We start from the raw sequence: 25,807 nt of genomic DNA, 5'->3' as shown, positions 1-25,807 counted from the left end.
TTTTGCACATATTACAGTAACATTGTTTTGTTTTGTTTTGCACATAAGTGTATATATATATATATATATATATATATATATATATATATATACATACATATATATATATATATACATATATATATATATGTATATATACATATATATATATGTATGTATATATATATATATATATATAGTCAACACAACACTGTACACTTGTACATACATACAGTCTATATTTTCATAGTCTATCTGCTACATAACTATGATTGTATTTGGGGGCTTAGTGGTTAGCACATTTGCCTTACACCTCCAGGGTCGGGGTTCAATTCCCGCCTCTGCCGTGTGTGTGTGGAGTTTACTCCCCGTGCCTCGGGGGTTTCCTCCGGGTACTCTGGTTTCCGTCCCCGGTCCAAAGACATGCATGGTAGGTTGATTGGCATCTCTGGAAAATTGTCCCTAGTGTGTGATTGATTGAGTGTGTGTGTGTGTGTCCTGTGATGGGTTGGCACTCCGTCCAGGGTGTATCTTGCCTTGATGCCCAATGACGCCTGAGATAGGCACAGGCTCCCCGTGACCCGAGGTAGTTCGGATAAACGGTAGATGAATGAATGAATGAATGATTGTATTTGTGTGTGTGTGATTTTTTGTAATTAATTTTACTTTTTTAAACATAGTTTCTTTTTTCTGTACTTGTCGGGCATTCACTGTGGACAGCAAAAATTGTTTCCTTACTGTGCATATGATAGCAACCGCTTTAAATCTTTTCAAAAAATCTTAAAATTTAGAGTTCACGGTCATAATTCTAAATTCATTGTTCTATCAATGATCACAAGCCATCCTTGCTGAGATGCAGCAATACAGGCCCAAAGCATGACACTTCCACCACCATGTGTCACAGAAGGTATAATGTTATGATGCTGGAATTCAGCATTTTCCTTTCTCCAAAAATAACGCTTCTCATTTTAAAACAAAAAGTTTTATTTTGGTCTCATTACTCCACAAATTTTTTCCAATAGTCCTCTGGCTTGTCCACATGATCTTTACCAAACATAATGGGCAGCATTGTTCTTTTTGGAGAGTAGTAGCTTTCTTCTTGCAATTCTGCCTTGCACATCGAGGTTGTTCAGTGTTCACCTGACTCATGAACATTAACATAAGCCAAAGTAAAACAGGCCTTTACTGTTACATGTCTTGCTTTTGGAGTGATCTTTGTTGGTTGACCACTTCTGGGAATGTACCAAAGGTCCTAAATTATAGAAGGAGGCATAGAAGCCTTTGTTATTGCCACATATACATTACAGCGTAATTATTTTCTTCACATACCCCAACTGAGGAGGTTGGGGTCAGAGTGCAGGGACAGCTATGATACAGAACCCCTGGAGCAGGAAGGGTTGAGGACCTTGCTCAAGGGCCCAGCAGTGGTAGCTTGGCTGTGCTGGGCCTTGAACCCCGATCAACAACCAATTGTGCCGAAATTTCTTCCATTTGTACAGAACCTGTGAGACTATGAGTCTAAAATCTTGAGAGGATTTTGTAACCTGTTCCAGCCAGATGAGCAACAATAACTTTTTGTGAAGGCCTCAGGAATCTCCATTGTTTTTGCAATGATCCCTTTCCACACCTGATTGTCATCTCATTGACTGAAATCAGATGGACTTTAATTTGAGCTTGAAATTAAGTACTAAACCTACACCTGAAAATTACTGCTAACTGTCGTTTTTTCTTGAAAATTATTTTGCTACACATGTCGAAAGTTTTACTGACAATGAAGCAGTGGATTTCTGCTCAAAAAGAATACCCATAGCAGTCAAGTGGCTAATTTACAAACTGCTGTGTGAGAACGAAAGGCTAAGATCGACGATTCGGAAAACCATGGTCACAGTAAAAATATGATTGTGTCTTCCTGAAGAGCAAGGGTAGAGATTCACTGGCTAAAATTAGACAAACTATGTTGCCAGTTTGGTTACAGCTTCCTGCAGATCGCCCCCTTCTTGAAACCGAAAGAACCCACAGTACCTACTCCCCAAACAGGTCACTTTACCTAAAACAAATTCAGATTCCTTCAACTATGCCATTTTTCAATATGCAATTAGAAGAGGGAAAGAAATTAAAATTCACTGGAAACTTGACATTGGAAATGTCCTTCCACCAGCCATGAAGTCAGATTTCTCATTTGTAAAGTCACAGCTTTTAAGCCTTTAAGAAAAAAAATTGGGAAAAGGACAGTCACCTACAAAAGTTAACTTATACAGGAACAATTTTAAATTCAGAAATCTAACCCTCATTCCCTCAGTGTTTCAAGTGTAAATTAGAGACAGGGATGCACATGTTCTGGCACTAAGGCCACATTCACACTGCAAGTCTTAATGCTCAATTCGGATATTTTGCTCAGATCTGATTTTTTTGTTTGGCTGTTCACATTACCTTTTAAAATGTGGCCTATATCAGATACCAGTGTGAACTGTTTGCTGTTTCAAACTGACCCGCATGCGCAAACAAAAACGATGTCACATGCAGCATGCTGTTGTGCTAAAGTTGGTGAGGTTAGAGGAAGTAAGCATGTTTGCTTTTCTTTCTAAATGTTTGTGTAATGGTAATGGTTTTGAAAAATGTCGAGGGCAACTTTTGATTATTGATCTATTCTGTAGGCGTAGTCACATTTGTGTGCGTACTCGCCGGTGCATAATTGTGACAAATGTCGATTGATGTAAAAGTCACATCAAATCCACCTTGGTTGTTCACACTGCAGCCACATTTGGGGGCGAAAAAAATAAAAAAAAAAAAGCCACTTTTACCTGCAGTGTGAAGGTGGCCTATGAAAATCCCTGCAAATAAAACCCATACCTTTTAAATTGCAGGACATTTAGACTTCCATTCTGACTCATTGCTCACTCAAGTTCTTGTTTATCTGGTGATAAGTGTAAGAATTTATGATAGTGTCAAGATATGGCTTACACAAGCAGCTACCCTGTTTGGGAAAACCCCTTAAAATTTACAGAGCAGAAACCCAGATTTGCCACCTCTATTGAACAGTCAAGACTCGAGGAACTATGAGTTGCCCCATTTGTACTTGGATGACCTTGCAGTTAATTTTATCCAATTCTTACAGAATGTGCTTGTACATTGGCTGTGTGCAACATGTGTAGTGATCTAGCCTTGTTTGGATGAGAAAGCAACAAAAAACCTCCAAGAGAAATGCATTTTATAACAGTTTATTGAGGCAAATAAACAAGTCATTAGACTACCAAGCATTTTCCAGAATCACAACTGGGCCAAGGCTTACTTCCTTCACTAGCTGCAGACCTGCAAATAAAGTAAAATTTTAGCAAGGTGAAAAAAAAAAAAAAAAAAAAAAAAAAAAAACCCCTCCTTCATTCCACAAATACCTTGCTCTGATGCCAGGTCACGGCCCTTCCTCCCGGCACAGCCACTACTGCAACAACTGCATACCTGATCAGCACCATATGCAGCAGTCCATCTAGGAAGAAACTGTGTTAGTCACTGCTTATCAGCAAAACTATTATAATAGTACAGAAACGTACCCATTGTTGAGGAATGAGCAAGCCTTGTGCTCAGCATCAGCAGGAGCAGATGCTGCAGTTGCCTTCAAGAGGCATGCAATGTAAACCTGGGGAAAAAGTAAATAAAAGTTACATTGACAGCTCAATATGGCCATCACCCCAGCCAGACAAGCATTACATACCATGCTGCTGTTCACTTGTTGAAACCTGAAGGCCTCCAGCTGAAGTTGCAGTTTGGATGCTTTAGTTTGAGGCAAGAAGCGGGAGCTGGAGTGTGTAAGCTTGGCATCAATCATGCACCTAGAAGGATTTACACGGTTAAGGCTTTGCTGGTCAGCTTGCAAGGCAAGAAGGAGAACTGCACTCACCCATAGTTCTCAATAAAGGAATATCTAGGGATTGCATTGAGGTCAGGGACAGGGGTGGCCACACAGCTGTCAACAAGGACTCGCAGGGGTACATGGTTGAACTGCAGCACAGAAGCCTCAATGTTGATAAGCTCACCCAGGTAGTACTGGTTGGATGGCCTTTCAGAAGTCCAGTCAGCTACAGAAAGAAACCATATTAGTAACCATTCAAAACCACCTAGAGCTCAACTGCACTACTAGGGATACAAACCCATCATAAGCCTCAAGGAGAATACAAGAAGTTCCTCAGCAGCTTGGGCAGAAGCATATGGGATCCAAGCAGGCATAAGAGGATTGCTGCTCACATTGTGGAGTCTGGAAAGCATTTAAACATGACCATCAATAATTTGTACAGCCTCCCAAGTATCTAAAGCTGTTTGGGTTTTGGTAAAGCACTATACCTCAGGTAGTGACACTCAATTGAAACCTTAGTACCAGCAATCCTTTGAATGGGAGTACCACTTAAGGGCACTGAAGCCATACCAAGGGAGAAGATATAGACCAGTTCCTTTGCAGTCACCTGAAAGGAAAAAAAGTTTTTAAAAAAGGCCAGAGAAGCTTAAAAGCCAAACCAAGGGATTTAGCAACAGGATACTTACGGTCAACTTGCTGTTGCAGCCATACAGAGCAGATTCAAAGATGAAGACTTGAGAAGAAGCATCCATTCCTCTGGCAGCACAACCACCCAGTGTGAAGGCAGCAATATTGAGGGGTGCGTCAGTTCCAAACAGATCTCTTCTCACCTCTACACGCACTGCAGTCTGGTTGCACTTTACGGTTACACCCTGGGCAGGAACAGGATCAGAATGCCTAACAAAGTGCACTGGTGCTGGTGGGGTTGGGATTTGTGGTACTGCTGGAAAACGCCAAGTCACTTTCTTTGCTGGTTGCTGCACTACTTGCTGGCTTTGAGGACCTGAAGGATTCTGAAGCTGCACTCCAAGTGGGGCTACTGCAGGGCTTCCAGGTTGAGGATCCTTTTGAAGCCATTGAGAAGTCAACCCAGTATTCACTGGCACTGAAGGTTTCCCTGGCTTGGAAGATGGAAGTCCAGAAAGATCTTGCATAGCACCATAACCTGGCCATTGTGCCATTGCCACGCCAACTGCAAGAAGCATCAGTGCACTAAGCCCTACTTGGTTACAACCCATTGCTGCTAGTAGACAACTTCAAGTATACCAGTACTGCCAGAGCACCTCCTATTTAAGCAAGTAATTCTGCTCTTGTTGATTGATTCAACCTGTTGAGCTACTCATCTCACAGATGCCAGCAATTAGAATTGTAATACTCCTTGCAAGTGATTGGACCAGGAGATTAATTGTCTTTGTCACATGACCTGGCCAATTACCAAAACCATTTCAGTAACTGACCAATTAGGTTCTTCAAACTAATTCTAAAGAACTTAACAATTGTCATGTCATACAACTTATTTTTATAGCAACTAGTGTGTACATAACATTAAATATGTCTTGTTTTGTCACTGGACACTTATTGATTTGTGTGCAGCAAACAAACATACCAATGCATTTTAATGTAGGACCATTGCTGTAAAAACTCATCTTTTTAGTCAGGCGTACACATAATATGTCCCATAATATTGTGCACTATTACATCAGACTTGCAAATATTATGAACGGCAGCTACGTTAATCCCTCTCCACTGCTTCTCTCTTTCTACCAATCCCGAAGCATCTAGAAATTGTACCAGCTTCGATTGTCTTCCGTGCGATGAAGACTGAGATGAGACCGACTCTGTGAGAATTCTGAGGCATCTAGAGATCTACCAGCTCCAGTTGGAGTCTGCAATACTATAGCAGAGATGTGAACTCCATGTGGTCTTTTACATCAATACAACATTTATCAGACTGTATATTTATAATCACACCCTCCAGTGTCACCCATATGAGGATGAGGTTCCCCTTGAGTCTGGGTTCCTCTCAAGGTTCCTTCCTTCAATTCTAGGGAGTTTTTCCTCCCCACTGCTGCCTGAGTCACCTCAGACTTAACCATTGGGGATAAATACATACACATTTAAATATATCTAATATTAATCTTGAATTTTGTATTATATTAATCTTTATATTATTCTTTATAATAACATTTGTTCTATGTTTATGTTCTGTAAAGCCGCTTTGAGACAATATCAATTGTAAAAATTGCTATAGAAATAAACTTGAATTGAATTGAATTGAATTGGGGGGCATGGTAGCTTAGTGGTTAGCACGTTCGCCTCACACCTCCAGGGTTGGGGGTTTGATTCCCGCCTCCGCTTTGTGTGTGGAGTTTGCATGTACTCCCCGTGCCTCGGGGGTTTCCTCCGGGTACTCCGGTTTCCTCCCCTGGTCCAAAGACATGCATGGTCCGTCCAGGGTGTATCCTGCCTTGATGCCCAATGACGCCTGAGATAGGCACAGGCTCCCCGTGACCCGAGGTAGTTCGGATAAGCGGTAGAAAATGAGTGAGTGAGAGTGATGCTTATTCTAGCATTTTTTTTTAACACTGCAATGCTTTCTGCAAACATTTTGGGAGATAAACTACCATAGCATCTATGCACATAAAAAAATGAACGAATGCACATAAGCATGCTTAAAATTAAAAATCATTCACTGCACACAGCAGACACAAATGCATAGAAAATAAAGACAGCATTATTCAACAAGGTCTTAACACGTTTATTGAAATCCAGGTTGCTATTGTATGATTTATGTAATTGTAACAGGATCACAAAATGGTTGAAATGGATGAAATACAAGAAAAGTGTTTAATGTGTTTAGATAAGCCTTCAGAATGTAGCAGACCGGAATAAAAATACACGGCACACATTTTATTCCAGACCTCCTCCCTACATAAGTAGATTGTGATGTTTTCAAGGTTTTTATGCAATGACTGGCGGAGTATGACTTAATACCTTCACTTTATTTAGAGCCAGGTACCAAACTAAAGCCATGAGTTTTAAGGTCACCTAGTTAGCATACTTAATTTCTCTTTTAAAATAACACAAAATCACAGAGAGGATAGAAGGGGACTACATAAGGGCACAACTCTGACCAAGCTCAAATGGTATGTACTAAAATAGAGAACGAAGACATAAACCTACAAAATAGATCACTCACAGATACTTTGGATCATTATATCAATGACTAAGTCTTTGAATAATTCTTATTTTTAATCACAGACATGTCGAAATTGTTTAACTCTCTTTTTTAATTCAACACTAGGAACCGAAGTCGTTCCTGCACCCTAAAACAAAAAAAGCCCTAATAATCTCCTCCCCAAAACATTACTTTGTGGTCAGAAAGATGTATTTGCACACACACACTCATACACAGTTACAGAGAAAGGCCTGCATGACTGTTCCACATCTCTATAATTCATACTTTCTCATTTACAGCTTAAAACATCGCGACCAGCCGCAGGACGGAAAAAGGGACAGTGAATCTACTGAAGAGAACAGGCAGATGTAACTCTCTCAGAGTCTTCAGTGCCCTTTATATGTTGACATTTGAGGAACAGCAGACAGATGGACTGTGCTGTGAAGGCTGGCTGATCTCAGAGCTGCTCGTTCGAGGTCTCCTGCTGGTTTCTCTCTAACTGTCCCACCTGCTCTTTTTCCGTTTTGGTGGATCTGGAACAGCGAAGCTGTCCTCGCCTCCTCTGTGTGAGCTTGACCTTTCTCCGCTCTCCCTTTCTCCGCTCTCTCTTTCTCCTTTCCAAGTGTCTCTCTCACGGCGACCATCGCCGTTGCGGCTGTCGCTGTGACGATCGCGGTCCCTGTCACGATCGCCGTAGCGATCCCTGTCCCCATACCGATCCCGGTCACTGTGGCGATGGTGGCTGTCTCCATGGCGGCTCCTGTCGTGGCGGGAATCCTCTCTGGACGAAGAAGAGGAGGAGGAGGAGGAGGAGGAGGAGGAGGAGGAGTGAGAGTCTGACACAGAGCTCAGAGAGCCCGAGCTGCTAAAGCCGGCCAGCTTAGTACCCAGACTGATGGCCGGAGGAGGAGGGGGCATCGGGGAGGAAGATAACAACGTACGGCTTCCTTCGGGGGATCCAGAGGGCACTGAACTCAGACTGCCTGCACTTGTCCAACCTGAGGTGCTATTTGACTGAGCGCTGAGCTTGGGAGAGCTGCTGGATGCTGCCACAAAGTGGTTCTTGTACTGGGCCTAAGATAAAGCAGAAGAGAGCCGAAGAGTGTTAAAGCGAGGAAATCAAGTGTGTTAGTAGGTAGACGTGTATTCTTGGCTTATAAGTCAAGTGTTGTATAAATCTAACGGTTCGGTGTCTGCATATCACGGGAAACTCGGGAAGCAGCATAACCCATCCAGAGGACCCTGATGTTCCAGAGAGATTTGTTTTTACACTAGAGCTATAAGTAAAGTACTGAGATATCCAGTCACCACAAAAGACCAGTTAACTTTCATAATCTTTATGATGTTTAGATGTTTCGCTGTAGAAGCTTCACCCAACCAGAAACCCAGAGGAGAAAGGTTCGAGTGCATGCTGGTTACCTGAAAAGCTTGCTTCATGGCAGCCATGCGATCTCCCATGGCTCCACTTGGGGGTTTGTAGGACTCGTAGTTGCCAAGGACAGAACCACTACTGCGCTCCTGGGGGTAGACAAAAAGATTCAGACAGAAGAATGAAAAAGGACCTGAAGTCAAATGTATCTACATATTTATTATATAATCCACAGTTTAGCTGTTCGGTCAAAAACTCACTGAGGAATCAGATCCTAAGCCTGGTCGCTCCCTGTAGCCGAGACCTCCACCTCCGATATTCAGCTTCTTTCCTTTTCCACTCTTAAAACGAGATTTCCTGAACCAGGGATTCTGGATGAGAAGCAGAAATAGTCAGTAAATAGTAAATAGTTAAATGGATTAAAAACACTTTGGATATGGAAATTTTATCTTTGGATATGGATATTTAAAGGACAAGTGATGCACCTGCATGGCCAAATCCATCAGTTCCTTCGGGACGCTCTGATTCGCACCCTCTAAGTTACGGACAAGGTCACCCGCGAATGAGGTGTCTTTGCTTGTGAGCAAAGTATAGGCCACACCCTTCTCTCCGGCGCGACCCGTACGGCCGATGCGGTGTGTGTGTGTGTCGATGTCCCGGGCAACGTCATAGTTTACAACAGTACGGATTGAAGGTATGTCCAATCCACGAGCTGGGATAAGAAAGGAAAAAGAAAAAAAAACACCCAGTGTATAATAGAATTCTTGCAAAAAACTAAATAAATACCACAGCTCTAACTTTCTTACCCGCGACATCAGTGGCCACCAGGACTGGCAAGCTCTTCTTCTTGAAGTCGCTGATGACTTTGTTCCTCTCGCTCTGGTCCATGTCTCCATGTAGCAAGCCCAAGCTGTAGCCCTCTTGCTGCAGGTTGGTGGCCAGTTCCTCACTGTTGGCCTTCTTAGTCACGAAAATGAGCACGGAGCCAGATGAGGTGAACTCCACCAGTCTCCTTGTCAGCCAGTCCCACTTATCCGTGCCACTCAGCACCTCCACCAGCTGGGTCACGTCCTCGTTCGCCTGGAACGGAGAGAGAGCCAGGACAAAGATGAAGGACAGAATTAAAACGATTCCCACATGGCTTTAGTGTCCTTTAGTGTCCTGTCCCATGATGTAAGCTCTCGGATGCACATTTAAAACCTCCATCGTGTATTTACAGAATGTAGCTAAAATACTGTAGGTGTTTAAAATAAAAAAGTTCAGTGCTGTTAGAAAATAAATAAACCTCCACACCTCTCCGACGTCTCCCTGCACTACGCGGATCGGGTCAATAAGGATGTCCCGTGCCAACTTCTCGATCTTCTTCCTGAACGTGGCACTGAACAGCAGAGCTGAGGGGAAAAAAATGAAGAAAAAAAAATGCATATAAAGTAAGAAAGACGAAAATGCACGTACACTCGTGCCCTTTTTTTTTTTTTTTTACACAAAATATATATATATATATATATATATATATATATATATATATATATATATATATATATATATATATAAATCACTTTTTTTGCGGAACTCCAAAAGAATAAAACACTCGAGATGAACGTCGTATGTCAATATCAATATCATTTCAGCCTGTTGTGATCAACTGAATACTACATTATAAACAAAGATACGGATACATAATGTAAAGGCACTTACTTTGTCTGTCTGGTCGTACGTGGCTGGCGATGGATCTCACCTGATACTCTGAAAGCAAATGCAAATCAGAAATTGGTGTATAAGTTGACCTTTTATAGTGAAACGTATAAGTAATGCTAATAGAAGATGCAGGACTTACCAAAGCCCATATCAAACATACGATCAGCCTCGTCAAACACCAGATAGGTCACTCGCTGCAGGGATGTCGCCTTCTTCTTTACATGATCTATCAGGCGGCCCTGTGTGTGTGTGTAAGATATCAGCATATCGTGTGGTATCGAAACAAAACGGGCAGTATGGGCACATAAGTAGGTCTGCTTAATGATCATTTAGTTAGAATAATGTAACCTAATTAAAAGGAACACATGAACCTGAGAGTCTTGAATCTAATCTAATCTAATCTAATCTAATATAATCTAATATAATATAATATAATATAATATAATATAATATAATATAATATAATATAAGCACAGATGCTGCCGGGTGATGAAGGCTGTCTCTTACCGGAGTGCACACGACGATCTCGGCCCCTTCCTGTAGAGCCTTGGCCTGTTCCCACATGCTGCCCCCTCCGTACACGGCCACAGAGCGCAGGCCATACGCCTTTCCGAAGCGTTTACATTCTGCGTGGATCTACATAAGCAAACACACAGCTGGTCATCCTTTCTGAGAAAATCGAAGAAAAAAAAAAAACACACACACACTTCAGTGCCAAAGAATTTAGCAAATACGACCTGCTGACAGAGCTCTCTGGTAGGGCAGACGACCACAGCAATTGGTCCCTCGCCCTGCTCCAGGTCCTTCTGGTCCATAATGTGCACCAGCATTGGCCAGATGAAGGCGGCCGTCTTGCCGCTCCCCGTTTTGGCGATGCCGATGAGGTCTCTGCCGCTCAGGGCTATAGGGACACCCTAAGCAAGTGGAAAAGCGTCGCAGTGTTAACTTTCACTTTATACATTCCGTGAGAAAGCCTTCGTACTGGCCTGGAGAATTTAGTAGGTGTGAACCGTTCTTATATCTAACACAAGGGTCACCTGGCACTGGATGGGTGTCGGCTGCGTGTACTCGGACTTGCGGATCTGATTCATGAGCTGCTCGTCAAAGCCGAAATGAGCGAAGCTGGTGCAGGGTTTAGGAGGAGCGGCGCCAGACACCTGTCCGTAAACAAAAAAACCTCACGTCAGAAAATCCCATTTTACACAGAGAAGAATCATGAACAGAGAAGAAGGTGAAAAGCACTAACCCTCAGGTTGAGCTTGTGTCTCAGCTCCACCACTTGTGTTCCAGTCAAGATGTTGAGCTCTTCATGCTCGTCGTAGAAGTTCTTCTCAAAAGGAGGGTAGTCGATCTACGAGACGGTCACAAAACAATCTCTTCGATACACGATATAACCGCTGATGAAGAACGTTTGTACCACTAGAATATGTAGCTCTTCCCCAAACAGTTGATAATATTTTGTCTGATATAAATTTAATTAACAGATACTACGCTGTATTCTAATCGAGATGTGGACATTAAGGGTTTTTTGTTCCAGGTTATTTACAGCCTATTAGACTAGTTGTCTGTTCTCGTCTCCTCTTAGGAGGCGTGTTGTGCTTTGTATGTAGCAGCATTACCTCAGAGTGATCAATAGGAGGAAGAGGCAGGATGATCTTTTTAGTGGTGGGAGCGATGGGGTTCCCGTCGCTGTCATATTCCATGGACTCGTCCTCCTCCTCCTGGATCAGCCCCGCCGTCGGGTTCTCCGCCATGTAACGGAAATAAGCCTCCTGCACGCAACACAGTCATAAAGGACGGGTCAGAAACATGGATTATAACGCTGCGGTGCTATCATTATTACTGCACACTGATAATAACATAGCATTGGTTCTGGATGGAGGAAGGAAGTGAAAGGAAACCAAATAACTGTTAAGTAAGGCTGGCAGTTAACTGGCATCTGATCAGACAACGCCAACATGCCCGCGTTGAATGTAACTGAAGAAACACCGACTGTTAGCAGCCTAAATGTCATGGTTAGCTTTGACATGAGCAACCTGTCCACCCACCAGCAACTGTTAGATAAATGTGATGTCACTATTACATTAACTAAACCTTTAATCAAAATGGCTAGAGTGTGTGTGTGTGTGTGTGTGTATGTATATACACATACATACATATATATATATATATACACACACACACATACACACACATATATATAAAATGAGCCGTTCTTGAATCTGTGATTGCTCCAAATTCAAGCGAATCACACATATGGATCTGTAGCTGTGTGTGTGTGTGTGTGTGTGTGTGTGTGTGTGTGTCTACACAGCCTCTTTGAGCACTCAACAAACGCAACCTGTGAAGGTTTAATATACAGCGTTACATGGGCAGGTAGAAAGATGAGTGGAGAAAATGAAAGAGGAGATACAAATTGAGGCAAAGAGGTTCTTGAAGTAGAGGTATGCTGATGATGTGGTCACTCACTTGCTCATCTTCCTCTTCAATGTCATCTCGAATACCCCTGGAAAAAACAAGCGGAGAAAAAAAAAACTTCCCTGCGACTCGCTCAATTACCCGTGGAAGTGCCCCCACACCCCACCCCAACCCCAAAACACCCCCCTCCCATTTCACCTTATATCATCCACACACACAGATAAAAATATCGGATATTAGGCTCTTACTAAATACTATTCAACTGAAAACGTTCTAGTTAGAACCCGATATTAGTATTTTGGTAAGAATATGTCATCTCTGGTGAAAATCTTACTTGGTCAGCTTTTTCTCTTTTTCTTTTTCGTCCAGTTTCTTCATGTCCTTGGCTGCTTGGTTCTATTTGTGGTTAAAAAGAGAGAAACCATTAGAATTAAATTCACTGTGTATTTAGTCCCTAGTTTTCTTCTTTGACTAATCCCCTCTTTAGCCAGTCAGTGGTTCTGCTCTTTTCCTCCATGTTGTGTAAAGATGCTCAATAACGCTCTGTCCGTGACACTACGTGTGTGCATGTGTTCTCACCTCGACCTCAGCCATAAAGGCATCAAGGGGATCATCTTCACTGTCTGATCCTCCTCCACCTCCTCCACTTCCACCTCCTCCCCCCCCAGACTGCATCTGCTGCCTAGTAGGAGAGTTCTCCGCTGGGATATAAGGCAGATCTGCGGCACCTGATTCCTCCTCATCATCCTCAAAATAGCTTGGGAAGAATGAGGAAATGGGAAAATATAACGTTAAAAATAAATAAATAAATACATACATGATCATCCTCCTATCATTACTCACAGAAAAAAAAAGTATCATCCTATCACACATCAGACCGGCTGTGGAAAAATCCCTCTGGAAATATTGGCACCCCTTAATTCCCAGACGCCCATCTGTGCTAAATTGCTTTGGAATCTTGTCGGGAAATACAAGATGAATGCCACCACTTACCACTTATGAATGTATCCTAATTATTACTCATGAATTTGTATTTTTCTATGAACCGCGTCTATCCGTGTTTAGGAGAATAAAGAAATATATTTTCCTAATATCGTCAACAACACAATATGAATGTGTGGCATCTACAGTGGAAGGTAAACTTTAAGGGATTTTCTCACGCTTTTCTTTATCCCAAACAAAATTACAGAAGACGTAAATTAGCGTATGATATGCTAACGAGGAATAACCGATATGCAGATTAGCAAACGGTGACGTCATGCAGCGTGGGATGATGTTGGGCTACAGACCAGAAGGTCATGAGTTCGAATCCCAGGTCCACTAAGATGCCCACTGCTGGGCCCCTGAGCAAGGCCCTTAACCCTCAAATGTGCAGTTGTATAAATTGAAATAAAACTGTAAGTCACTGTCTGCTAAATGACAGAAACGTAAATGTAAACATAGCGATTTCTGATGGTTTTCGCAGCTTTGTGACTGTTTGTGGATATAAACACGTGCGGCGTATTTCACTCACGCATTTTCTTCGTCAAAATTGGCACGTTTGGTTCCGATCTTGTAAAACGCAGGCAGCTGCTGGTTTTTCCCGAAACCTCCTGCAGACCCCGAGCTTCCAAACGAACCGTGAGACTGCTGGTTCAGTCGAGGCTCCTCTTTTTTACCCCCAGAGAGAGAAAACCCTCCGAAGCCAAATCCACGTTTACCACTCGGTCCTCCTTTGTTCCAATTCATAGCTGCAGTTTCTAACACTGAAGCACATCACGAAGTCAAAAACAAAAACACAGACAACACGTTGACTCTTGTATTGTATTCAGAAAACACACACTTTCAGCTAGCTAGCAAAACGGTTGCTAACTCTTTAGCACTCGTTAGCAACTATGGCACCGGGCTAGTCAGCTGATCCCAGACAATCATATACCAACTTATATAATTATATATATATGTATGTATATTCGTTTAGTTATTATATCACTATCTGTTTAAGTTTCGTTGTACGTATCTAATTAACTAGCTTGCTAATACCTAAATTAGCCAAGAAGCTAACTAGCTCAAGGAGCAAGTGGGCGTGCGCAACATAAAGGTTATAGCTTTATAGCAGGCATGAAATAAACATGACGTTACATTTTAGGTTTGGAGTGTAGTTATTTTGCATTTGCACACAGTCACGTAACGAGCACGTAGCAACGAGAGAAGCGAGTACCTGAAATAAACAACAGAGGAAATTTACCGTGTTTTACCGTCGGTTACAGTCTGGCTGCCCGTTGTTGCGTACTACGTCATTAAAAATCGACGTGTTGTGGATGTTTTACGAGGCTTGAACGTATTGTTTCAAGGCGTTCGTCAACACACACGTGAATTTTCTGAGATTTAAACTGCTACAGCAATTTACTACAAGTCAACACTTGTAACAACAAAAACAACAATAATAATAATAATCATTATTATTATTATAAATATTGTTGTTGTTGTTGTTGTTGTTGTTGTTGTTGTTGTTGTTGTTGTTCTTCTTCTTCTTCTTCTTCTTCTTCTTCTTCTTCTTCTTCTTCTTCTTCTTCTTCTTCTTCTTCTTCTTCTTCTTCTTGTCATTATTATTATTATTATTATTATTATTATTATTATTCATTCATTCATTCATCTTCTACCGCTTATCCGAACTACCTCGGGTCACGGGGAGCCTGTGCCTATCTCAGGCGTCATCGGGCATCAAGGCAGGATACACCCTGGACGAAGTGCCAACCCATCGCAGGGCACACACACACACACTCTCATTCACTCACGCAATCACACACTACGGACAATTTTCCAGAGATGCCAATCAACCAACCATGCATGTCTTTGTACCGGGGAGGAAACCGGATTACCCGGAGGAAACCCCCGAGGCACGGGGAGAACATGCAAACTCCACACATACAAGGCGGAGGCGGGAATCAAACCCCCAACCCTGGAGGTGTGAGGCGAACGTGCTAACCACTAAGCCACCGTGACCCCCTTATTATTATTATTATTATTATTATTATTATTATTATTATTATTATTAATATGTTGAAGAAACATATTTATTTAAGTTCCCAGTATAAAATCTAACATAAATCCAGCAATAATCAACTCTTTTAAAACTTCCTCTGTAAAAGTCTTAGGATAGGAATGAACGTGTTAACTTTTATGTATGCAGGTAGAAACAGTTTTTTTAAATATGGTATTTAATGTTATTTAATTCTAGCCACTTATCTGTCGTATAAAGTAAACGTCTGAATCTGATTCGGCTCTCAAACGGCTCTTTTTGGCATTTGTCTAAACTGGACAAAGTTTGCAGTATTATTCAGAGTGATGTTTTTTGTCTATTACTGAAATTCTTTCATTAAAGCTTTATCTGCCTTTTAACATGGAATGAAGCAGTAAAAAAGTAGTTATTTTGTTAATTATAAGGCAGATAATGCTTTAATGAAAGAATTTCATTGATAAACAAAAAAAAATCACTCTGAATATAGGAGGATGTGAGACAATATAGACAGAATGAATATTAAATATGAATACAGAATATATGACTGATCAGTTATGTACATAAAGTGTGAGAAGTGCATGGTGCAAATAACAATATTGTGCAATATTATGCTTTTTTATGACTGACAGTTCTGATAATGCAGTACTTATAGATGAAGCAAGGAATATAATGATGGTGAGTTGTTATGGTGATTGTCTGGGGAAAGAAACTGTTCCTGTGTCTGGCAGTTTTAGTAAACAAAGCTCTGTAGTACTGCCAGAAGGGAGGAGCTGAAAGAGGTTGACTCCAGGGTATGAAGGGTCAGTAGTGATTTTTCCTGCCCGGTTTTTGGTTCTTGTATGGTACAAGTCCTGTGGGGTGGGCAGGGGGGCACCAATTATTATTTCTGCTGTTTTTACTGTGCATTGCAGTCTGTTCCTGTCCTGTTTTGTTGCTGCACCAAACCAGATGGTGATGCATGTGCACAGGACAGATTCAATGACTGCAGTGTAGAACTGCATCAACAGCTCCTGTGGCAGACCGTACTTCCTTAATTGATGTAGAAAGTACATCCTCTGCTGGGCCTTTTTGATGATGGAGTTTATTTTGCACTCCCATTTCAGGTCATGGGAAATGGTAGTGCACAGAAACTTGAAGGCCTCTATAGATGACACAGGGCTGTTGGATATTGTGAGGGGGAGTGGTGTTTCCTAAAGTCCACTATCATCTCCACAGTTTTGAGGGTGTTTAGCTCTAGACTGTTCTGACTGCACCGTAGCACCAGCCGCTTCACCTCCTGCTTGGATGAGACCGATGAGCGTAGTATCATCTGAAAATTTCAGGAGTTTAACAGTTTGGTCACTTGAAGTGCAGTCATTGGTATAGGGGGAGAATAGCAGTGGGGAGAGGACACATTCCTGTGGAGCGCCAGTGCTGACTGACCAAATACTGGAGAAAACACCACCCAGTCTCACTTATTGTTTCCGGAATTATTGTATTAAAAGCCCAACTGAAGTCGACAAAGAGAATCCGGGTGTATGTCCCTGGGCAGTCCAGGCGTTGCAGAATGTATTGCATCCCAACGTTTGACTGCGTCGTCCACTGATCTGTTTGCTCAGTAGGCAAACTGTAGTGGATCCAGCATCCGTTCTGTTACAGTCTTTAGGTGGGCCGATACCAGCTGTTCAAAGGTGTTCATGACGACAGATGTCAGAGCGACAGGCCTGTAGTCATTCAGTCCAGTGATGGAGGGTTTCTTGGGGACTGGGATGACTGTGGAGAGTTTAAAGCAGGAGGGGACTTCACACAGCTCACGAAAGAGTCAAATCATGAATGAAATGAATAAAATGATGTTATTTTCTTCAGTTAGGTAAATTAAAAAAAAAAGAGTTAGGTAATCAAGAGCCGAAGAGCCGTTTGTTTTCAAAAGATTCGGCTCCTGAGTCGGATGATTCGAATTACTGAATGGAACAATAATCGCGCATGCGCGTTATTACGCGGGGCGTGATGCGCATGCGCACTGCAGACTGCAGGACGCAGCTCGGGGGAAGTGACAGCAGGGTAAACAAACGAAATGAAACGTTTTCTTTTGAATTAATCCATTATCTCTAGACGAACTCTGAGCATCCGGATACTTTCTCTTCCTCAGGTGTAAGTTAAGTCAGGCAAACTTCATTAGTTCTAACAGTATAAGCGTGTGTGGTTTTGGTGGAGATTTCACACCCTTTACAAAGCGTTTGGATTGAATCGAATTGAGTTGAATTGAATCGAGTTGAAAATGTGATGATCTGGTCAAACGAAACGAAATGAATCGAATTCAGCGCTAAAAATCGACGCACTAATATCTCGAAAGACAGATCTGTTGAGTTGTTTAATTTGTTTAACTCAAAAAAATTTAAATAATTAACATGATCACTGGAGCTGGATATTTCTAACACAGCGCGGTTGAATTCTAGCTTCTGATTGGTCTAAATTTCTATAACAGTAGCTCTAAAAGTAGCACCGGCTATAAACAAATCACAGCTTCGTATTAATGCGCTCGTGCTAACGCGTTATCGTTTCTATAGCAACAGCCCATCCAATGGGACGTGTATCAGGGACTGTATGGTAAACAATGGATGTTGGATGTCACTTTCTCTCTCCTCCTTCATGACCAAATAAGCAAGATGTTCAGGGCGTATTTTTTTCTTTGCGTATTTCCGTCCTGAAGTCGATCGGGATCGATCACGAGCAACCTCGTGACTGATTAGTGCTGTGTCATCTGCAAGCTTGCACTGGTGCACAGGATAATTGCAGGAATGTGTTGGAAAACAAACCGTATTTTATTTTAATTCACCGTTTCTCTGTTTTGTGATTGAATTTTTTGCAGATATTGGCATCGACTGTGATTTTAATGGTGTAGACACTCAGCATATTTGGGATCCATGTCTTTTTTGGTGAGTTTACGTATTTTTGACATGTTTATTTTACACTATCACACCGTGTTCAGGTCACTCTGATCGAGAGAGCGTTATGTGGGATGCTCGCTCCTTTATTTTCACTCATACAGTGTTTTTTTTATCTTAAACAAATTCAGCTCTGTTGTCGAAGTATTAAAATGGCTGAAATTGTTTATTTATTTATTTATTTATTTTTTTAGCGTTGGGTGTCGGAGAAACTCAGTGTGGAGAGTCTGAGGGATTTGGACTTATTTGGTGGTGAGTACTTTCCCGAACATCTCGCTGTTGCTGTGCTTATGTCACGGATGTGTCGCAACCCTGGCGAAGGCTTTACGCTTTATGATTTTTAGCTACTGCAGACAAAAATCATACACGAAGGTACATAGTCAAAGACGGATGAATTTCGTCATGTGACGCTTGTCTAAAAGCCACGAATCGGACTATCGCAGACTAGAAATAGAAAGAGGATGTAGTCATTTTCTTTAATGGCGCGTCTTTTTTTAGAGGATCTTTATTGAATAATCTGGAGAATGCATCTTATTATAGTCTGGTATAGAATTCGGTGTAAAACCAGGGAGTTTATCTCTCTCCGTAGTCTCCATGAACACCAGAGGTGGGAGTAAGTCACACGTGTGTAAGTCACAAGTAAGTCTCAAGTCATGAGTGTCAAGTCAAAATCAAGTCGAGTCTTTTTTTAAATATTTGTCAAGCAAGTCTCAAGTCTCAGATTTGCGACTTAAGTCTGACTCCAGTCAAGTCAAGTCCACAATCTCTGAGTCATTTAACTCAAGTCCGAGTCAAGTCTCAAGTCATGAATGTCAGTCAAGTCGAGTCTTTTTTAAATATTTGTCAAGCAAGTCTCAAGTCTCAGATTTGCGACTTAAGTCTGACTCGAGTCAAGTCAAGTCCACAATCTCTGAGTCATTTAACTCAAGTCCGAGTCAAGTCTCAAGTCATGAATGTCAGTCAAGTCGAGTCTTTTTTAAATATTTGTCAAGCAAGTCTCAAGTCTCAGATTTGCGACTTAAGTCTGACTCGAGTCAAGTCGAGTCCCCCGTCTCTGAGTCATTTAACTCAAGTCTGAGTCAAGTCTCAAGTCATGAATGTCAAGTCAAAGTCAAGTCGAGTCTTTTTTAAACATTTGTCAAGCAAGTCTCAAATATGCGACTTAAGTCTGACTCGAGTCAAGTCATATGACTCGAGCACCCATCTCTGATAAACACAGATCTTTAAAGTATTTTTATTGGATGGATCAAAATCATAGTTTGAAAATTATTCTCTCGGCTTTCAACGGAGCCGGTGGTTCTTTTTTCTAACCTTAAAATCACTCAAAAGACTACACAGAAGTACCTGTCATAGTCAACCGAACAATCCAAGTAGGCCCGGTTGCAGCCCTTATTCTCAGTCTTCTGCTGTAAACAGTCTGCATAATTAAGCCAAAGTCTTTTATTTCCTATCATTTGCAGCGTAAATGTGTTTGTGTGTGTGTTGTGTTGTGTTTGTACGTTTTAGATTTGGTCTACTTTCTGCTTGGGAGATTCTGTTATTAGATTACACCCATAATGCACCAGTTCTTTCGGTTTTGATGTAAATCAGTGTATATATTTTATATAATATTGCATCATTTTAGGTTCAAGTCCCAGGGAACCTGTATCTGTAATCACTTTAATGTTTCTCAGTAATTAGTGATTGATTTGTTAGTTTTTATGTTTGTTTTTTATTTTTATTTTTGTTTTTTATGACTCCTGGATAAAATCCAAATAAATCCATTCGTTCAGTCGATAAGTGCAAGTTGTCGGAGGTCATGATGTCTGACGTCAGTACATTAATTCGAACTGAGCGTTAGGATATCGAGCTACTGGTTTGTTTTGAGCCGTGTAATCCTGGTTCTGTCTTGGTTTTCATTCAAACTACTCCTTAAAAAGGTTTTAACGTAAATATTTTCAATAATGTGAATTGTAAAGATCTTCAGTTCTTCTGTCAGTATGGTTCAGGGCACAATAATGCCACAGTAATGCCACAATAATGCCATAGTAATGCTAGAGTAATGCCACAATAATGCCATAGTAATGCTAGAGTAATGCCACAATAATGCCAGAGTAATGCCACAGTAATGCCACAATAATGCCACAATAATGGCACAATAGTGGCACAATAATGCTTGAGTAATGCCACAGTAATGCCACAATAATGCCACAGTAATGCCATAGTAATGCTAGAGTAATGCCAAAATAATGCCACAGTAATGCCACAATAATGTCAGCGTAAAGCCACAATAATGCCACAATAATGTCAGATTAATGCCACAATAATGCCACAGTAATGCCACAATAATGTCAGATTAATGCCACAATAATGCCACAGTAATGCAACAATAATGCCAGTGTAAAGCCACAATAATGCTAGCGTAATGCCAGAGTAATGCCACAATAATGCCAGTGTAAAGCCACAATAATGCCAGCGTAATGCAAGAGTAAAGCCACAGTAATGGCACAATAATGCCACAGTAATGCCAAAGTAATGCCACAATAATGCCACAATAATGCCAGAGTAATGCCAGAGTAATGCCAGAGTAATGTCACAGTAATGCCAGAGTAATGCCACAATAATGCCAGAGTAATGCCAGAGTAATGCCACAGTGCAGATATTGAAATATTTGTATTTTGAGAACCTTTTTATGTTCCCTGGGATTTTATGCACTAAACTCTTCTGGCTGCAATACTACATACTACATAAATGTCTAGACACTCTCAGAGGCAAGTGGAAGCTTTCTAGTTTTTTCTTTTTTTGCTTTTATACGCCGCTCATTGTGCTGCCAATTTGATCGATCCTGACTTGTTCCTTGCTGCTCTGCTCATATTTGTTTGCATCTGGCTGCAGCCTCCTGTTCCTGTGATATTAACATGTATTTATGTCGAGTCCTTGATGAGATGATGAATTTCATTTCACACATTAATCCATAACAAACTGATTTTCTGAAGCAGCTGATTATACCTTGCGTGTCAGAGACAGGTAGGTCCATGTCTCTGTAGCAGCAGTGTCATAATAATGATGTTATTTCTATCAGTTTTCATCTTCTGTGGTCCTCTGATAAAGGCTGCTGACACAAGGAGATAAAACGATGACAAAACTCCACAACTCCCATTATATAATCATGCAAGGGTGGGCTGAGGGTCAGTAAGGGTAGGCTTAATTGATAATGAGGGTGGGAAATTGGGGTTGGGTAGGGTAAGGGAAGCCAGGGGTGAACTCTGTATGTGGGTGAATGTGGGCTTGACGGGTGGTGAGGGCAGGCGAGTGAGGGCTTGGTAGGCGTGCAGGTGAGTGCAGACATGGTGGGTATGCGGGTGATTACGAGCTTGGTGGGTGGGCGGTCAAGGGCGGGGCCCATGCAGGCTTGGTGGATGGGCAGGCGAGTGCGAGCTTGGTCAAGGGCGGGGCCCATGCAGGCTTGGTGGATGGGCAGGCGAGTGCGAGCTTGGTCAAGGGCGGGGCCCATGCAGGCTTTGGCTCTGAGGGTGGGCGAGTGCGGGCTTGGTGGGTGGGTAGGGAAGTGCGGGCTTGGTGGGTGGGTAGGGAAGTGCAGGCTTGGTGGGTTGGTGGTCAAGTGCAGGCTTTGGCTCTGAGGGTGGGCGAGTGCGGGCTTGGTGGGTATGTGGGCGAGTGCGGGTTTGGTGGGTGGCTGGTCAAAGGCAGGCAAGTGCAAGCTTAGTGGGTGGGTGGTCATGGGCAGGAGAGTTCGGGCTTGGTGGGTGGGTAGGCGAGTGCGTGTTTTGTGAGTATGTGAGCAAGTGCAGGCTTAGTGGGTGGGTGGCTGGGCAAGTGCAGGCTTGGCTCTGATGGTGGGCGAGTGCAGGCTTGGTCGGTGGGCAGGCGAGTGCAGGCCTGATCGGTTGATTGATGATGTTGATGGGTGGGCTCAATGGGTTAGCAAGGGTAGGCTTGCTGGTCTGGCGGGCAAATGTGTAAAGTAGGTGATTGGGTGGTGGGCAAACAGTGAATTCCAGTTTGTGTTTGAGTTTTGTCATCAGGAATCTTCTATAAATTGTAAATTAAATCATTGGTCTATGTGCAGCCATGCAGCAGAAACTAGTGCAGTTCAAAGCAGCCCTAGTAAGAGTTCACTAACTTGAAGTGTTTTGTTGGCATGGTCGAAGTTCCATCGAGACATAATGTCACATTACCAGACCCTCATTAAATTCAGGTTGTTTGTGTATCTGTATGTCTTTTGCGTCATTTGCGTGGTGTCTCTACACAGAGCAAGCACAGGCAAGCCCACTCAGGAAAGTAAGTGCGGGATCTCTGTTTGCTTTTGCAGCCGTCCATCAGCCCATTTGTGTGTGTGTGTGTTGGGTGTGTGAGCATGTGTAACTGCACCAGTTTGTCTGATCATCCAAACAAGGAGATTTACTAGAGCTGGTATTGTATAAGCTTGTGTGTGTGTGTGTGTGTGTGTGTGTGTGGTTCCATCCCCTGTGCTTGAGTGCATGCACTCATCGTGCTGCTTTTTGGCTTCACGCATCGACACTCCTTACTCAGACAGAATGGTCTCACATTGGCGATCCTCTTTGTAGTATTTTTGTTGTGTAAAATTTTCGGTGTGTGTGGTGGGGTTGGGGGGGTGGCGGGGGGTGAACGTAACTATATTTTGTGTATATTAGAAAAATAAAGGCAGTGTTTAAAGGTGAATAATTTAGTATTTGATTCGATCAGATTTAATCATGGGGATTGGGATGAACCCGGTACCTCTGGATATCAGTGTTGTGCCTGTTGTTTCATTAACGCTTCTGCTTTGTGTGCTGTCCAGCCTTCACGCTGGACCGATCGACTCACTGTCAGTGTGGTGGAAATTTTAGTTGTGTGTGTGTGTTTGTGCTGTAAATCTCCCGATGCTGGGACATGTAAAGAAAATGATTGCTACAGCATGTAAAGTGAGATGACATTTCATGTGTTCAGCTCGACGACACATGACACTCTTCCGTTCTCCGGCTTGGCAACCATGCAGTTTATTAACTAAAGGTCTCCTGCAGCTTTTATGGATTCCTCCTGTTTGTCATTTTATATCAGTTTGAATATGAAGTGACTGCTGTTTAATAAAACGTCGTTACGCTCCCATCAGATACAGATCTAGATTCGGTCTTCGGTCATTTTGCTGTCCTTAGTTTATGATTATTTTTATCTTTTAACCAATAAACCTGAAATGTATGAAAAGTGCCAACAAACGCTACTAGCAATTTATACTAGCATGATGTGACTAAATCAACGAAACTGTTATGATTCTGTTAGATAGAAACCGCAATTATTAAAGGTGCAGTGCACAATGTTTGAAAGCCAATGTTGACATTTGAAATCACCAAAACAAACACGTCCCTAACCCAAATGGGTCCCACCCCTGTTTTGATAGCTCCGCCCCACACATACACCAAACAAGTATAACCCAAGTATAACCCAGACAACTATTATGGCGGAACCTGTTGAGGCAGATGACCGAGGGGAGATTTTTATCAATAAATGAACTCAATGAGTAATACTATGGTGATACACATGTGTTTTTGTAGTACTGTGTGTTGTACCGTGAAAGGTTTAGCTCCGTTTCACGTGGAAGACGACGTTCAACACCTAGAACCCGAGGCAGAGATAACGTTAAAGGCAGAGGTCGTAAGGTTGCTGCGGATAAACACATGGAAACAGAAGACTTGGAGACTTTTTTCGTTTTTCATTTTTATCCGCCATGTCAATGTTTCAAACTCTTTCTGCTAATGTCACACATGCGCACCGAACACACTCTCCGCCGCATATTGACAAGACACACCCCTTTCTGCTCATTGGCTACACGTTTGTTTTGTTTGTCAGCTTGACTTAGTTTTCTGAAGCGAACATTTTTCAAACATCGTGCACCCCACCTTTAATTAACTCTTGTTAGCTTAGCGAATGCAGAAATAATATATCCGTAAATACAGCTATATTTTTAGGGTTTGCCTAATATTATTATACGGTAACTTAATTCTAGATATAAAATATAAAATGTGTCTAGGCTAACTGTAACAAATAAATGATATAATTATTGAATTAATTATTCAAAGTGAACATTGTGACTTCATCAATGCTAAACTAGTAAAACTATTGATAAACTAACTACTGAACAAATTATTTTATCATCTCTAATTTGTTTTAAAGGAAATTCTTCTCTAAACAATTCCTCAGAATACATAACCTATTACTGTATGTATATATCAGTAGTAAAATATCAGCCAATTAAGTTGTAGGAGCTATAAGTATCTCAAAAAGAGAAAGGTTTTCTGCTGCGCCGCTAACTAGCCGCGGTAGCTAGTCGACACCGCACTTAGCCTCGAAGACAACCTGAAATGGAAATCGATCTCATAACATCAATTAATGCAGATGAAGCACGACCGAAAACAAATACTAATTTCTTCGTTGTCAGGAATCTCCCACATTAGGCACAGTGTTTTTTTAACTTCATAATTTCTTTCTCAAGAAATTTATGATAAAATCACTTTATAAAATGAGGTGTAAAAAGTGCACAAATTTTCAGTGTAGGAGTTTGCATTCTTTAATTAAACAGCATGAACTACGTATTATATTGTATTTATAGATTCTAGGTTGCTGTTACATCACAAAATAGAAGAGCCAATCAGGTGTTAGTATGCAAATGTATCCGGTTGCCATGTTTCTAGAATCTGGGTTTCTAACAGCCTCTGATCGTTTAACACCAGGAGTGTTGTACTCTGAGGTAAATGACTCCTTAATAACAACAAAAAAATTCTGGAAAAAAAAAAAAGATCCCCACCAAAATATACAGTTTCACTCGAAGATATGTCTGATCATAATTATATTAGATTACATTAGATTAGATTAGATTTCCTCACCTCAGTCACCTCAGACTCGTTCATTAGGTTTAAATACAAACCTTTAAAAAATAAGTCTAATATTAATCTTGGTCTTTTGTATAATATTAATCTATAATATAATTTTGTACTATATTTCTTTCGTTCTCTAAAGCGGCTTTGGGATATTATCCGTTGTTTAAAAAAAAAAAAAAAAAAAACGCTATAGAAATAAAATAAAATAGAATTGAATAGATTTTAGAGAAAAATTCTCACCTTTTCGTCTCACGTTGTCTTTAATGTTCGATACTTAAACTAGTTGAAATGAACTCGTGTAGGTAATTGAGGGAATATTAAAAGATATTCAGTCTACCCCCATATGTGTGGTGTAACGAAGCTTCCTTGCATTTTTCGTTCACCTAAAAATGCCCCCGACACTAACGTTTGTTTACCTTTTGCCTGTTTGTTTGCTGGTGTATCGGTGATTATGCATTTTAGCATCAACACACTCAGCGATCACTGAGATTCGTGTCTTGTAGTAGGAAGTCATGATGGTT

General features: G+C 41.6%; 3 protein-coding genes across 6 annotated transcripts in view; 1 reads left to right on the top strand and 2 right to left on the bottom strand.

Annotated features, from left to right (window-relative positions):
• Positions 1-3,184: 3,184 nt before the first annotated feature.
• Positions 3,185-5,083, bottom strand: LOC132861556 (zona pellucida sperm-binding protein 3-like). The gene is made up of 8 exons (XM_060893146.1): positions 4,513-5,083; positions 4,315-4,433; positions 4,125-4,228; positions 3,875-4,052; positions 3,689-3,806; positions 3,528-3,613; positions 3,372-3,463; positions 3,185-3,288 (listed from the first exon to the last, which is right to left on the bottom strand). Exons 1-8 carry the CDS (start codon positions 5,062-5,064, stop codon positions 3,227-3,229), a joined length of 1,311 nt encoding a protein of 436 aa, XP_060749129.1. The 5' UTR covers positions 5,065-5,083; the 3' UTR covers positions 3,185-3,226.
• A 1,477-nt stretch (positions 5,084-6,560) lies between these two features.
• ddx42 (DEAD (Asp-Glu-Ala-Asp) box helicase 42) lies at positions 6,561-14,801 on the bottom strand. Of its 2 annotated transcripts, none has more exons than XM_060893112.1 (18): positions 14,714-14,801; positions 14,003-14,234; positions 13,069-13,246; positions 12,824-12,885; positions 12,541-12,577; positions 11,691-11,843; positions 11,318-11,422; positions 11,109-11,228; positions 10,809-10,985; positions 10,579-10,707; positions 10,211-10,310; positions 10,072-10,119; positions 9,667-9,764; positions 9,180-9,453; positions 8,859-9,085; positions 8,634-8,744; positions 8,424-8,522; positions 6,561-8,078 (listed from the first exon to the last, which is right to left on the bottom strand). In XM_060893112.1, exons 2-18 carry the CDS (start codon positions 14,215-14,217, stop codon positions 7,500-7,502), a joined length of 2,712 nt encoding a protein of 903 aa, XP_060749095.1. In that variant the 5' UTR covers positions 14,218-14,234; positions 14,714-14,801; the 3' UTR covers positions 6,561-7,499. The 2 variants fall into 2 exon arrangements, with proteins under 2 accessions (XP_060749095.1, XP_060749096.1); XM_060893113.1 differs by lacking the exon at positions 14,714-14,801 and adding an exon at positions 14,687-14,704.
• A 2,670-nt stretch (positions 14,802-17,471) lies between these two features.
• strada (STE20 related adaptor alpha) overlaps positions 17,472-25,807 on the top strand; it is a 15,166-nt gene continuing 6,830 nt past the window's right edge. The window contains exons 1-4 of one of the 3 annotated variants that reach the window (XM_060893156.1): positions 17,482-17,617; positions 18,336-18,402; positions 18,606-18,663; positions 22,664-22,692. In XM_060893156.1, coding sequence (XP_060749139.1) covers positions 18,391-18,402; positions 18,606-18,663; positions 22,664-22,692 — 99 coding nt within the window. In that variant the 5' untranslated portion in view covers positions 17,482-17,617; positions 18,336-18,390. Of the gene's footprint in view, positions 17,618-18,335; positions 18,403-18,605; positions 18,664-22,663; positions 22,693-25,807 lie in introns of all 3 variants that reach the window. The other 2 variants (XM_060893155.1, XM_060893154.1) reach the window with 2 other exon arrangements.

This window comes from Tachysurus vachellii, chromosome 18 (assembly GCF_030014155.1).
Source record: "Tachysurus vachellii isolate PV-2020 chromosome 18, HZAU_Pvac_v1, whole genome shotgun sequence".
Taxonomy (NCBI): domain Eukaryota; kingdom Metazoa; phylum Chordata; class Actinopteri; order Siluriformes; family Bagridae; genus Tachysurus; species Tachysurus vachellii.
This window is presented reverse-complemented; position numbering and strand designations above follow the sequence as displayed.

Coding starts and splice junctions, on each gene's coding strand:
- LOC132861556 (XM_060893146.1), bottom strand. CDS start 5,064: ATGGGTTGTAACCAAGTAGGGCTTAGTGCACTGATGCTTCTTGCAGTT. Junction 3,614..3,688: donor AACAAGTGAACAGCAGCATG/GTATGTAATGCT, acceptor CTTTTTCCCCAG/GTTTACATTGCATGCCTCTT. Junction 3,289..3,371: donor TGACCTGGCATCAGAGCAAG/GTATTTGTGGAA, acceptor CTTTATTTGCAG/GTCTGCAGCTAGTGAAGGAA.
- ddx42 (XM_060893112.1), bottom strand. CDS start 14,217: ATGAATTGGAACAAAGGAGGACCGAGTGGTAAACGTGGATTTGGCTTC. Junction 13,247..14,002: donor AATTTTGACGAAGAAAATGC/GTGAGTGAAATA, acceptor ATTCTTCCCAAG/CTATTTTGAGGATGATGAGG. Junction 9,765..10,071: donor CGTACGACCAGACAGACAAA/GTAAGTGCCTTT, acceptor TTTTCCCCTCAG/CTCTGCTGTTCAGTGCCACG.